Source organism: Mustela erminea, chromosome 11 (assembly GCF_009829155.1).
Source record: "Mustela erminea isolate mMusErm1 chromosome 11, mMusErm1.Pri, whole genome shotgun sequence".
Classification (NCBI taxonomy): Eukaryota; Metazoa; Chordata; class Mammalia; order Carnivora; family Mustelidae; genus Mustela; species Mustela erminea.
The window spans coordinates 15,473,829-15,487,449 of record NC_045624.1 but is presented as its reverse complement, the minus strand read 5'-3'; the positions used below and the strand labels follow the sequence as shown (position 1 = coordinate 15,487,449).

The 13,621-nt window shown below is 45.7% G+C and overlaps 1 protein-coding gene across 2 annotated transcripts in view; it reads right to left on the bottom strand.

Annotated features, from left to right (window-relative positions):
* Positions 1-13,621, bottom strand: part of CREB3L2 (cAMP responsive element binding protein 3 like 2) — a 112,573-nt gene that overhangs the window by 22,189 nt on the left and 76,763 nt on the right. For both annotated transcript variants that reach the window (XM_032306124.1, XM_032306125.1), the window contains exons 3-7: positions 9,786-9,961; positions 8,220-8,307; positions 4,505-4,689; positions 2,171-2,317; positions 1,091-1,149 (exon numbers count right to left, since the gene is read on the bottom strand). In XM_032306124.1, coding sequence (XP_032162015.1) covers positions 1,091-1,149; positions 2,171-2,317; positions 4,505-4,689; positions 8,220-8,307; positions 9,786-9,961 — 655 coding nt within the window. The remainder of the gene's footprint in view (positions 1-1,090; positions 1,150-2,170; positions 2,318-4,504; positions 4,690-8,219; positions 8,308-9,785; positions 9,962-13,621) is intronic.

Below are 13,621 nucleotides of genomic sequence, written 5' to 3'. Positions count from 1 at the left end.
AGAACAAGAAAATGAATAAGGATGGTACAAACTGTAAAGTCCTAGGGTGTTCCAACCTTGATTTCTTTTATTTCATCCCTATTGCTCTCAATGTCCATCACTCATCTCCCTCATCTACAGGAGCCTGGATGCTGCTGGCTGTAGTCTTGGCCAGAAGGACTGATAGGGATAGACAAGGGGGTTGGAGAAAAACACAAGGCCTCAAGACAAGGAATCCAGCTGCAGGAACATGCCTCCCAGAGGCATTAAAGACCATCTTGACCCTGAAGCCTACAGAAAATAATGGAACAGCATAGGACTACTTCATACTCAATTACCAACACCTAACCTAGGAATGTAGAGACACTAACTTCCAGTAGGAATGTCAAGAACCAGCCAGAATCTACTCTTCTCCTCAGACACACAGGAAGATTCACTTCCGGGTCGGGGGCCTCATTTCCGGGTCAGGGGCCTCATTTCCGGGTCAGAGGCCTCATTTCCATCTTAGACCATATTTGTTGGTCAAGCGGAGAACTGTATTTCTAAGGCTAATACAAAATTGCGTCTCATTCATGTTTTTCGACAGCCCTCCTGATATTCTGGACTACTCAGAAGAACAAAGGGTGCCTTCGAGTGTTTTTGTGGGTAGTAGCTAGCTCGAAGCATGAATGACAGCGGACGGAAAGTAAGGAACGCCGGCGGCACTGGCTGCACGGCCCACGCGCCTTCTCTGGGGCGTGAGGGATGAATTAGCACTGCTCCTTTCGGCGGAAACAGTGCCTCTCCTCTGAGGAGAGTTCCAGGAACGGGAATGAGTGTTAATATTTGCACTTGTTTGCAAGGAAGCCTTCGAGGATTTACTCTGGTTAGAAATGCTGTGGTACCAACGCCTGCTAAGATTGAGCGCATCTTTGAACTTAAGGCCGTCCTTGTAAAGCCTCCCCCTCTCAAATCCACTAGGTGGCAGGCAAGACCTAGGGGATGGACCAACCGGCTTTGATGGTGGCCAGAATGAACTTTATCCACTTTCCCTGAAAACAGAAGCTTGGCACACTCCCATTTTCCTAGGCAGATCACCCAGTAACACACCCAGTTTCGGCAGGAGGCTTACTTTTTCTCCAAGCTGTCCATGTATTCTTTCTTCTTTCTCCTACTTTCCTGGGCAGAAATCTGACACAGAAGGGGAGAAGAAAGGATTAACTTCCTGCGGCTCCGGAAGTCAGTTGTGTGTAAATGGAAGAGAGGAGTCTGTTCTGCACAGAAATCCCCAGAGTCCTGCTCATTTCTGTGGCCGTTCTTCATTGAGATAACCTGCTGGCTCATCTGTGACTCATCTCTTCTGACCTCCCTGGTTTCAACCAGCCTGTGTGGTCACTAGTTCCCACCAAAGTGGGCCCCTCATGGGAAGCCTGGCAGGCCTGAGTCAGAACAGAACATGTGGGTCACAAACCATCTATGTCATCTTCAGTAAATGACTTCAACTCCATGGGCCTCAGTTGGCTCAACTAGAACATGTACACCAAGGCAGTTGGGCTTGGTCAGACATAACCCCCTTCCTGGTTCTGCACAGGGACGAAGAGTGCTAACTGAACTCTCTTTTTCTTTCTTTCTCTGTCTCTTCTTGCCTTCTGGCCTATCTGTACCCTAGCCATGCCCCCTGAACTCACCAGTCCTGATTTGGCCTGTAGGGACCTAGGGCTAGGAGACTACTAAATCCAGGCACAGGATGGCAGATTACAGGATTTTTTTTTTTTTTTTAATCAAAAACCTAGTAAAAAAAATTTAAACACCCATATTATTTATAAATGATACACATGCCCACAAGAAGGAAATACTATGTACATCATAAAACAGAAATGTAAAAGGCTGATGTAAAAAATATTAATGGGCGTTCTAATGTTTTCCTCTTAGCCCGGAATGGATCCCCATGGGCACCAAGGAACAGGCGCACCCAGTCTGGGACCCAGTGACACAGAGGACGGGTGGAAGGACTGGAGGAACACGGGGGTCCGTGGGGACTGTGCTCCTGCTCCCCACTGAGGGGAAGGGCAAGACTGAGCCTTGTCCCCCTTGTCCTCCCTCCATGAGATGGGCCAGTGGTGGCCACTGGGAAGAGGGGGATTGGGGGGACCCAGGCTTAATTCTTGTCATGGTCTCTGATCACAAAAGCACCTCGATTTAAAGGGCTTACCTTGTTCTTGATTTTCCTCCGAATCTTCTTCAAAGCCTTCTCCTCTGATTTTGTTAGAGGCAATTTGGTGGGGATGGGATAGCCCTCCGCGATCAGGGTCCTCTTCTCCTCTTCTGTCAGGACCAGTGGACCTGACCCTTGCAGTTTCTGTGCAGATTAAGGGGCAGAAAAAGGGTCAAAGCGGAACAAGTGGGCAACACTCAAGAAACACGCACAATTCAGGGGCACCTGGGTGGCTCAGTGGGTTAAGCCTCTGCCTTCGGCTCAGGTCATGATCTCAGGGTCCTGGGATCCAGCCCCGCATCGGGCTCTCTGCTCAGCAGGGAGCCTGCTTCCTCCTCTCTCTCTGCCTGCCTCTCTGCCTACTTGTGATCTCTCTCTCTCGTGTCAAATAAATCAATAAAATCTTAAAAAAAAGAAACTTGCAAAATTCTGAGAGGAAAGGGTGCTCATATGCTTCAGGTGAGAGATGAGTAGTCTGAAGTGGAAGCAAAGATGGAGAACACAACCAAGGATTATCATTCAAGGGAAAGGGTGAAGAAACCTCCACCCATCAATTCCCAGAAGGTACCCTAGTGGGTGAAACATTACAGGATTCATTTCCCACATCTCGAGATTTCACGGCCTGGGAGTGACGGGGGATTCACTTGGAGCTCTTGGTGAAAGAGTGTCCTTGTTCTCCTGAAAACACAATTTTGCAAGATGCTCTCCACATACCAGGGGTCACTTCTTGTCCCCCACTAAAAGCTAAGGGGCCAGGGCTCCCAGAAATCCACCTGCAGGCACATCTCATGGAAGTCTCTGGCTTCGGACAGTCCCAGACTGTCCATCAGCAGTGAAGACCCGGGACAATAGTTCATCTCATTTAGCCCATCATAGAATGATGAAGCTGAGCGCCAACAACGTCTGAGCCCCATATTCAAGGTCATGGAACACTCCAAAGAAAAGGCATCTCTCAAATCATAGCTTGTGATCAAGACTGAGACTGAATTAATACACACGGAATGCTGTAATACAACTCAAGGTGCATTCAGAATCTGGGGATAGAGACACATGAGTGTGAGTGATAAGGAAAGGCTTAAGGGTAGGAGAGGAGACTGACATTGGGTTAAAAGGAAGGGGATGATTTACACAGAGAGAGGAGGGCTTTCCAAGCAAAAGGCAGTATTCTGAAAAGCACTTGAAGATGCTGTCCTGTCTAGAATGGATAGGGAGTTGTTGAAACAGCAAAAGGTCAAGGTGCCCAGTATACAGTAGAAGTACTGGGGTTTGATACCAAGAGCTAATTAAGAAGCGCAAACAAGACACTGTAGGGCTGTGACACCGGGAGGACTTCCTAACACGGCCACAGATCCAGAACTCCGTGGGGCACCCTGACTTTACACCGTCAAAATTATATTAACTGAGAGATGATTCTTACAAAATTTTTAAATATCTCATCTCATTCAAATGTTCTCTATGTGATATAAATTCAATATGGTTGATAAGAATTTTATCATTCTTCAGATTTCGTAGAAATCAATGAATTCTTCAGAATAGCAAAATGTTAATGCTCTGTCTCTATTTTTATCGGGGACACGGCGCCCTTATACACATTAGGGATGAATGATGACTCGTGCTTTCGAACACAAGTCTCTGGGTTGGGAGTCGTACCACAGGCAAGAAAGGGTTAAACTACACTTTTGAGCTTTCAGCAACAAAACATTTCATCTCGGACAAAGTTTTAGGTTCATCAAAGACTGCTTATTTGAAAAACAAGTTATTTCCTATCATAGGCCACAGTATTACCAAAAGTGATGGTAAGTATCTGGGATGTGATTTTGAGGAGGAAGACAACACAACAGTGTGACCCCTTCTGCTCTGGCTGCGTCCAATGAAACAAACAAGCGGTAACGGGCATGTGCACCGGGAAAGGGCAGAGGATGGTGTTAGCATGGCGAGATCAATAGGCAGGTCTTTTTTTTTTTTTTTTTTTTTTTTTAAAGATTTTATTTATTTGACAGAGACCACAAGTAGGCAGAGAGAGAGAGAGAGAGAGAGAGAGAGGGAGGGAGAGAAGCAGGCTCCCTGCTGAGCAGAGAGCCCGATGCGGGACTCGATCCCAGGACCCTGAGATCATGACCTGAGCCGAAGGCAGTGGCTTAACCCACTAAGCCACCCAGGCGCCCCAATAGGCAGGTCTAAAAAGTGTTCTTCAAGGTGGCTATCACCCTGCTTTAGCAACTAAACCTAAGAGTTCCTTACAAGAACAAGTGTCAAGTGGCCTTGAAGGACACCCACTCCCAGCGAAGCTCCAAGGGACCAAAGGGTAAGAGCTGCCGGCGAAATACTCACGTGAGGGGCCGTGAGGAGAGGGGAGCTGGACAGGGCCGAGGGGGCCCGCGCCACGGCTCTGGCAGGGCTGTGGGTCTGCGGCAGGCCGAAGGGGTGCAGGCGGGGGTTGGGGCTCAGGCTGCCCTCTGAGTCGCTGCTGTGGCTGCTGGGAGGGGTGGGGGGTAAGTGCAGGTGCTCCACGGAGGCTGAGGGAAAGAAAGCGGGTTTCATCCATCAGACAGCAACGAAGTAGGACCCGGAGGTGGTCAATCGGCTGCACGTCCACACAGCCCAACGCGGGTCAGCTGAACAAAGGGATGGAGATTCTGCGTGTGCGGATAGGGGAAGATCTCCAGTGTATTTTGTTAGGGGGGAGGGGATAACATCAAGGTGCAGAACGGTATATAAAGGAGCCCTCCTTTTGTATGAAAGAGGCGAGCAGGTGAATACAGACTCCTATTTGTTCGTCTCTGCATAAAGAAACATGGTAAATACATAAGAAATCAATAAAATTATGACCTCTTGGGGGCTGGGGGAAATTAGGGTAAACCGTGGCAGGGCGCATAACTTCTCACTGTATTTGCTTCTTATCATTTATATCCTTTGACTTGTGAACCATGTTAATGGATCAGGTGCTTAAAAAAAAAAAAAAAATTAGCAAAACCTGGAGTCCAAGAGCATTCCCAAAGGCTGCTTTGAGAAAAGCTCATTTGTTTCTGAAGGAATGTGCATGGCAGGGCCCCCAGGCAAGACGCCTGACATTCTTCCTTCAGAAAATCCTAAATCCATCTGTAGCTAGGTAGGGAGGCACTGGAAAAGGGGCGCGTGTGTCTGTCTGTGTGTGTCTGTGTGTGCACGCGCGTGCATGCTGGGGGAGCCTTGCTGCTCCACAGTCCCTTCGCCTCCCCTCAGGGAGTCACTGACAGGCTGTCTGCTGGAACGTGTGAGCCACAGTCGGTGTCATCAGTCACACATCTCCAGGGCAGCGGGGATGGGCTCCAGAAGGCACAATCCACTCTGAGTTCAAACTTATGGACAAAAGAGCTCTCCTTTTTCTGGTCTCCTTTCTATTCCTGCTAAGCCGAAGCACCTTGAGAGGCAGCCACTGTTTCTGAGCCAAGGGGCATAACCTTGGGTAAGCTTTTCACCCCACACTGCTTCGGGGCCCCCAAGACAACTGAGCCCTTTAGTACCAAAGGGGCAGCTCGGCCGGAGGAGAGCTTGGGGTCATGGAAAGGCTTCAGCCTCCTCTTTTCTCCTGTAACCAGAGACCACCTGAGGTGGGAAGGGCCTTCTGAGACACAAGTGACCCACCAGATCCCACCCAGAGCCAGTCCTGTGCCTCCCGGTCATCCCTCCTGCCCCGCCCTCCCTGCTGTTCACAGCACACAGCTCTTTCTCTGCGCCTTCCTCTCTTTTTCTAACATAGTACCTTCACTAGATCCTTCCCCTTTTCTCTGACAAAGTCTTGCCAAAGAGCCCCCTGGGCTTTGTACAGTCTGTGGGCACTTCGAAAGCTAAGGAATATTCTAAAATAATCCTTGCATCTCTAATGCCAACATCACTGTCAACGGTCCCAGGGGCCTTTAATATGCTTCCCCACCCCCCGTCCCCTCCCACCCAGAACAGAGTCCTGAGAGTGTCAACCAAGGTGTCCAATGGCTTCAACAAAGAGGCCATTGGACCGAGGTGTCTTTCATGCTGTGGTCTATGTGAACAAACCAAGATCGATGCCTGTAGACACATCAAGGTTACCAAATTGAAACCCAAGGGCAACCAGTCACAGAGAACCAACTAGGCTTTAAACAACAGCCACTCAAGGATCTCCTGACTTTGCTTCCAACAAAGTAACAAAGTCTCTCCTGAGTGCCCAATGGTGGAAGACTCCCAACACCTTGTGGTTTGGCGCTACCAATTTGAATACACTTTTTCTCCAATAAACTCCTAAAAATGTTAATATGCCTCAGTTTATCTTTTAACAATGGTGGGAAAAACCACCACCACCACAACAAAACCCAAGAGCAAAACCTATCAGGGGCTCCTGCTGTCTGCCACCCCATGCTGTTACATTCAGAACTAGCCAACTGCACCTAGAGCTTACTTGCCCCTCTCCCTTAGCACAGTCCAAATTATTTTAATATTTTTTTCTTTTCCAAGCAGAAGGTGCTCTACAAAAAAAAAACAGAACTGGCACATCAGGAAAAGTGAGAGAAACTCAAATTTCCTTGTTCCTGCTTATTAAGAGCTTCTGACCTGGCTCTAGGTGCCTCGGTATCAGATTTCTAAATATCACTTGAAATACCAGTCTCAGATTACTTGAAAGGTCTGGGGACAGCAAGCTACTTTGCCTAGAAGCTCCACTGCTTCTAAGATATTGAATTTCCTCCTCTCTGTTTATCTAGGATAATGAGGAAGGACTGCCTGCCACTTACGTTACTCTTGAAATGTTTCTTCTCTAGTGATCCCTGAGTCTGAAGCCTGGACCATCATTGTTACAGTTAGGACACTTTCTGAAGCATATGGTAACATAAACTAAAAGAGCAAGATGTATTGAATTGTCTTCATGAAAAAGAAAGGAATTACTTTAGAACAGTAAGTAAGCGGAAAACACTAATGGAGAATACTCCGTGGAAAGATATATTGTTTCTAAATGGGTTGTAGTCGATATTGTTAATTTCAAAAATGTAATCGTTTCTTACTGATAACAAAGGCAAATACCAGCCCTGATTAAACTGTCACAGATAAAATCCTGAGTTCCTAGCAGAATGAAGGGCGTTATGCTTTCAGGAGAGCTGCTCATTTGTAACACCTACACATTTTCTATGACAAACGCAAACATGACTTTCTTGTTTGTCGACCACACTAACGAACTGTCCTAACCTCGTCCAGAAGACATCAATAAAAAGATGACGGTAGGTCTGGAGGCACAAAATTTAAAGCACAGGGCCCACGCAGGGGTATCTCCATTTTTAAAAAGGCCAAAAAAGCCTCCTTAGACTTTATGACACTTGTTGGTGAGGGGTGGGGTGGGGGGGGTGGGGGGGTGGTCAGTGTTCAGGATTCCCCAGTATGGGCTTCATCTGAGAACAAGAGGGAGAAGTCAGAAAGAAACTGATGCAAATAAAGAAAAAGCGAAAAGTATGACAGCTTAGAATACGACATTGGAATGCATGAACTAATTTGTAACTAGGAAAGAGGCTCCTTGCAACTACTGTCCTCCAAAGTCAGCATTTAAGAACAGTGAATGATCAAATCATGGATTCACTTGACAAAGGGTTTAAACTGAGTTGCTTTAAACAGGCCAGGTGCCTTTGTGGCTATTTGTCTATTGGCCTCTACTGCGCAGGCCCGCAGAACAGAGAATGGGGCTTGATTCATACATTCACACCCAGAAAGGCAACACTTGCCTTGTTCACCAGCACCCAAGTCATAGTTGACCATAAAAGTTTGGGGAAAAAACACCTCTGCTAGGAGTAAAAGTAAAATACAAGACTTAGCATAAAAGCCTTAAGCATATACAAATATTTAGATAAAAGATTTAACCATGTGACACAGAGGGGAAATTAAAATTTAGCTTTCAACATTTGTATTTAGAACCAAGGTTTTTGAGAGCAGAGCTATTTCAGAGAGCAGGCGATGCCTGTGCTACATGTGAACGCCAGCACTCTCTCCCACACCCCCTTTCTCTGCACCCCGCCATCCGGGACCCCAAGGAAGCCAGGAAGAGCAGACGGACCTTCTTTCGGAGAGAAGTTGAGGAACTGATCCACTTCATGGGGCTCCAGCTTGATCTTAGGTATAATGGTCTGGCACGAGGAATCAACCTAGAGGAGGAATTTCAAACAGTTTTTAAAAACCAGGAACAAACCTAGAGGGACACCAGGGGAGCGGCTTGTCATCCAACCATGTGTCTCCCTCTCTGGGCAGCCCCATTTCTCCGGGCTGAGCGCAAGCAGGATCTTTCTCTGACAGGCAGGCGGCTTCCTTCTTAGACTTTCTCTCACCGCCTAACCTGGCTCTTCAGTAGACCGAGCGCTCGGGATTCCGAAGTTAAAAAACCAGGCCTTCTCTTTGTTTTTATCATAATATAAATGCCATAAAATAGTCTGGCAACTTTGAAAAGGGCCACAGGCCTCCAATAGTTTGTCCTACAGCAGGAGCTGCCTGAACCGAACAGTCTGTGATCCCCTCCAGGCTTCCTCGGGATTGAGAGTGTCGAACCATGAACACTCGCTACAGAAGGAAGAAAAGGTCTCTGGCCTATGCGTGGAGTGAGGCCAAGACCCTGGCCTTGCTTAATTACACACTAAAAAATCAACCGAACTGACATCTCATGGTTCGAGAAGACTGAGAGGCACTCTCGAAGCCCAGTGCAATGAACAGAACCAGGCCGCCCATGAGAAAGGAATTCTAGAGCGCCGCTGTAGTGGGGCTCTGTCCACAGCCTCCCACTTTTCCCAGAGGGGTTGTAGAGAGCGCTAAGAACAAGTGTGCATGAAAGCTTTCTACTGCTTCTGTGTGACCTCTTCCTAAAAAGGCACAGGTAGATAGGATGCTTTGCTCAGAGAAGTTCTGACTTAACATCAGTGGAGCCATTGTTTATAAACCTTTGGCTTTGAACTCTAGGAAACTCAGGACTGGCTTTCAACATCTGGAAGAAGATGTCCACGTATGATTCTGGCCCACCACTGGACACTGGAAATGCCTGGAGAGAAGATGGGGTAGGCATGTAGGCATGGAATCCAACAAGAAAGAAATGCCCAATTTAGTATGTTTTCCACGTGTAATACAATAAAAGCTGGCAGGTGGGAGATCCCCAAGTTGGGTCAGAGCAACTCCACATTGCACAAGGAGAGGAAAACATAACACAGGAAACAACACTTCCCTCAGCGCCGGCATACAAGCCAAGGATTGCATCATCATTTAATCCCTCTCTTTCCACTGGCCTAAAAATCAATCCCATGAGGAGTTTGGTTTTTTGTTTTTTCTGTTTTTTTTAAACCATGGATATCGGTCTATTTATCTTAATTTATTAACAGCAGTCATCGGAAAAATGAAAGCAGACTTGCTACCAGTTTTCTGAACAATGCCTTTAAAGGAAGTGGCATAATCAATGCCGATCCCAAATCAACACAGCCTTGATATATACATACACACATATGCAGCCTCTAGATCCCCCAAAACATCTAGAACCTGAAGCATCTAGAACCCCTAGCTCCAAAAATGGTTAAATGCCTTATTGGAGAATGAGGATCCATGTCTTTTGATCCAATGTGTGTGTAGGGAAGGAAAGTGAGCATACCCCAGTATTCATTTCCAGCGGGGGTTCCTCCTTCTCAAAAGGGGTGGAGATGGCTGTGATGGTCAGAGTGACGGAGGGAACAAGTCCTGGGGGCGGCTCCTCCGTAATCGGCTCTGTCTTGATGGTGGTTGATGGAAAGTCTGTAGACAGGTACCATTTCTCACTTTCCACTTCATCTGTGGGGAGAAGACAAGCACATGTATGAATCTGGTCGGGGGTATCAGACATAAGTAAAACAAGTGACCACTGACCCTGCTCCTCAGAAAAGAGCTCCAACCATAGGTCACGGAGAGTAGAATACGAGCAAATAAAGTGAGGATGTGAGAGAGGAGATAAATGGACAACGAAATGAATGGCCAAGGAAGAATCTACACTTGCATTCGTTGGCGTGGAAGTACGCCTAAAGGGAACCTCAAGGATCCACGTCAAAGAAACCTGCCTTCCTGGTCAGGGTTGGAAGGAGGCTGGGTGGACGGGAAACAGGACAGGAGGAAGAATCTCCATGTGTGATGTTGTGTACTTTTTGGTTTTCAAATTGAGTGACTGTGTTATCTATTTAAAAGTAAATAAGCACATTTTTAAAAGATTTATTTATTTGTTTATTCGAGAGAGAGCTTGGGGAGGGGAGGGGCAGAGGGAGGAGAGACACTCTCAAGTGGATTTCCCGCTGAACACAGAGCCCGACATGGCGCTTGATCTCAGGACACTGACACCAGGACCCGAGCTGAAATCACGAGTTGGATACTTAACCAACTGAGCCATGTAGGTGCCTCAGTAAGTACATTTAAAATTAAGAAACAAATGGTGTGTAACCAGAGTCTCAGGAGAGAGGGCTGGGGACCATGGTGAGGTGGGCTCTGTTCTTCTCCCAGTGGACAGTTACTTGTTTTCTTCTTCTCACCCCCTATTGTTGTCCTCTGGTTTCCCTACAATCCCAGTTATGCCTCAAGCCAGACCTAGACCTCCAGAACTTTAACTTAACCCTCTGTGAAACTTCAGAGTTTGTAACAAACTTCTGCCTTTACTGAAATGGACCAAATATCTAGAGGAAAGAGCTGGATCTTGACAAGCGTGGATCTTGGCTTGCTACTGGCTTTCATGGTGATCACAGGCCTAGAGATCAGGACAAAGGAATAAGACAGAAGCACCTCTACAGTCAACATGCATTCTTCTAGGAGCTCATGTTCACCTGTTTCTTACCAAATTACTTCTGAGCCACTAGCCAAGCACAGCCCTGGAAAAGGAGGGAGACGGGCAGAAAAGACAAGACAAGGGGATTGCAAACAGGTGCAGAACAAGAAAAAACAAGTCAGAAATTCCCAAAGTCAGCATTCCTCACCTGAAACCATGTTTACTAAAATGAGGCAAAAATAAAGCAAAGACACATTCCTTGCTTCATGAAAATGTTTAAACACACACACACACACACACACACACACACACACACACACAGTTAGTGAATGATTACTATACAGAAGAGCAAAGTTGTTCCCATTAGGAAATAATTCTACACTCAAGAATTGGACTCAGTGGGAACTCAAGCTTTCTTAAGGAAAGGTTTGTGAAAATCGTTTAAGAACTGCTAGACATGGGAAAAGAGTGGGCACAGAAGCGAAAAATGAAAAGTTCACAATTATTAAAATCGGACTTCCTAAGCAACTTTCTTGAAACTCAAGAAAACATTAGATGCACATGTACAAAGGAGAATGATGTGCCCCCCTAAATCGAGTTTGTATCTGACTTGATTCATTATCCCAGCCCTGTATTTCCTGAGGCAAAGTAAAGATGGGCAAGACTTGTGTGGGCAGAAGATGTTTTCCTTTTGGAACTGGTTCTAAAAAGCTGCTGAATGCTATGGTGTGATGGGAGAACTTCCATCACTCGCAGGGGGCTCACCGCGTCCTGGCCGAGGGGGAGGGGGAGGAAAGAAAGGGTCTTTTGATGGCGGCCAGAGGAGAGAGACCACGCTGGACTTGACACACAATTCTGCTGGCCACATGGGCTCCCTGCACAACTTAGAGAAGCAACTGGATGAAGAGCCAAAAGAAGATTCTAACGCCTCTTCCAAAATGAGCTTAAGAACCAGAAAATTCTGTCACCAGCGAGGAAGACTCACTCAGGACAGACAGATCTGGGCAAGAGCTGGAGAGACAGAGGACACAGATTCCACTTTCTCTATTCGGCAATGACATGTGGATGCCTTTTCCTTTGTGAAGTCAACACTTACAGCCTGTCCACACGAGCGGCATTTATCCCTGCCAGAGACTGGAAGGGAGATAGCGAGATGCAATGCATCCTCAGCGTATATTAAAATTAACAGTAAGGAGCCATCGCTGAGAAAAGGTCCCACCAGGAAATTGTGAGATAAGGCCAGATCCTCAGGCTGTGCACTTATGACTACTATAATGAAACTTACTTCACAGGGCAGGGAGAAAAGGCAAAAATAAAACCAAAAAGCAATACAGAACTATAAGACAAAATAAAGACAGGTAATGCAATCAGTTCTTCCTGTGTAGCTAAGTCATCCTCAAACATGGGACAAGATAGTTGATATTCTTTTTTTTTTTTTTTTTTTTTTGTTAGAGAGAGAGAGAGAGAGAGAGCACAGGCAGACAGAGTGGTAGACAGAGGCAGAGGGAGAAGCAGGCTCCCTGCCGAGCAAGGAGCACGATGTAGGACTCGATCCCAGGACGCTGGGATCATGACCTAAGCCGAAGGCAGCTGCTTAACCAACTGAGCCACCCAGATGTCCCGATAGTTGATATTCTTAATGCTCAATGTCCTGCGAGCCTATTTTAAAATTATATGTAATTTTAAAATAGGCTCGCAGGACATTTATATATATTATCTATAATATTTATACATATAATTTATAGATATTATATATAATTTATATTCATATATAAATATATGTATATTTATATATATGTATAAAATCATTGCTATATCAGGAATGGAGACTGAAGGACAAACAATGATACTTGAACTACGAAGCAAAACCTCCTCTCTCAAAGACACTGAACTCTTCCAAGTGAGAAGCCCAGGCAAGTGGCCTCTCTTCCCGTGAGCTTTGTTGAGGACAAAACACCGGTGTTGCCTTTGTGCTTCCACTTCAATAAAGTAATTTATTACTCTAACTTGAAGATGATGTTTGAATTAGAAAGAAGGTTAAGGCCATCGAGCTCAAATACATCATTTTCTAATGAGGAAGTGGACACACAGATCCAGATTGCATGGTAAAATAGTGACCGTCCCAGATTTCTGCATTTCCAACCAGTAGTCCTTCCATCCAAGAAACAACTAAAAATATAAATAAAGATTTGTGCACAGATATGCTTATTGTAGCATTATTTTAATCACAAAACACTAAAAAGAACCAAAACAGTAAAGACCAAGGGCAAGGTGAGCAAATTATGATGCATCCACACATGAAACATTTATGTGGATAATAATATTACACATGCCAAGTCTTTTTAATAACAAGGCAAAGAAAGATTTATTATAAAATATTAAGAAAAAATCTACATACACCTTTATATATTATTAATGAAGAACTGAAAGGAAGCATATCAAAATGGTAAAAATATCTCTAAAGAATAATCCAGAACATGAATGACTTTTTTTCCCCCTTTAGATTTTATATGATTTCCCAGATTTCCTGTACCAGGATATACTGTTCCTGGATAATCATATTTGGATATGGCCTGCTTTCTCTGCCTGCTCTGTTTTATGACACCTTATGATGGTAATTATTAGATAGAGGCCCCAGTGGCTCAAGGGGGGCCCACTCAAAATCCCTTGACTCAACAAGAGTCAATAAGTACCTTCACGTTTGT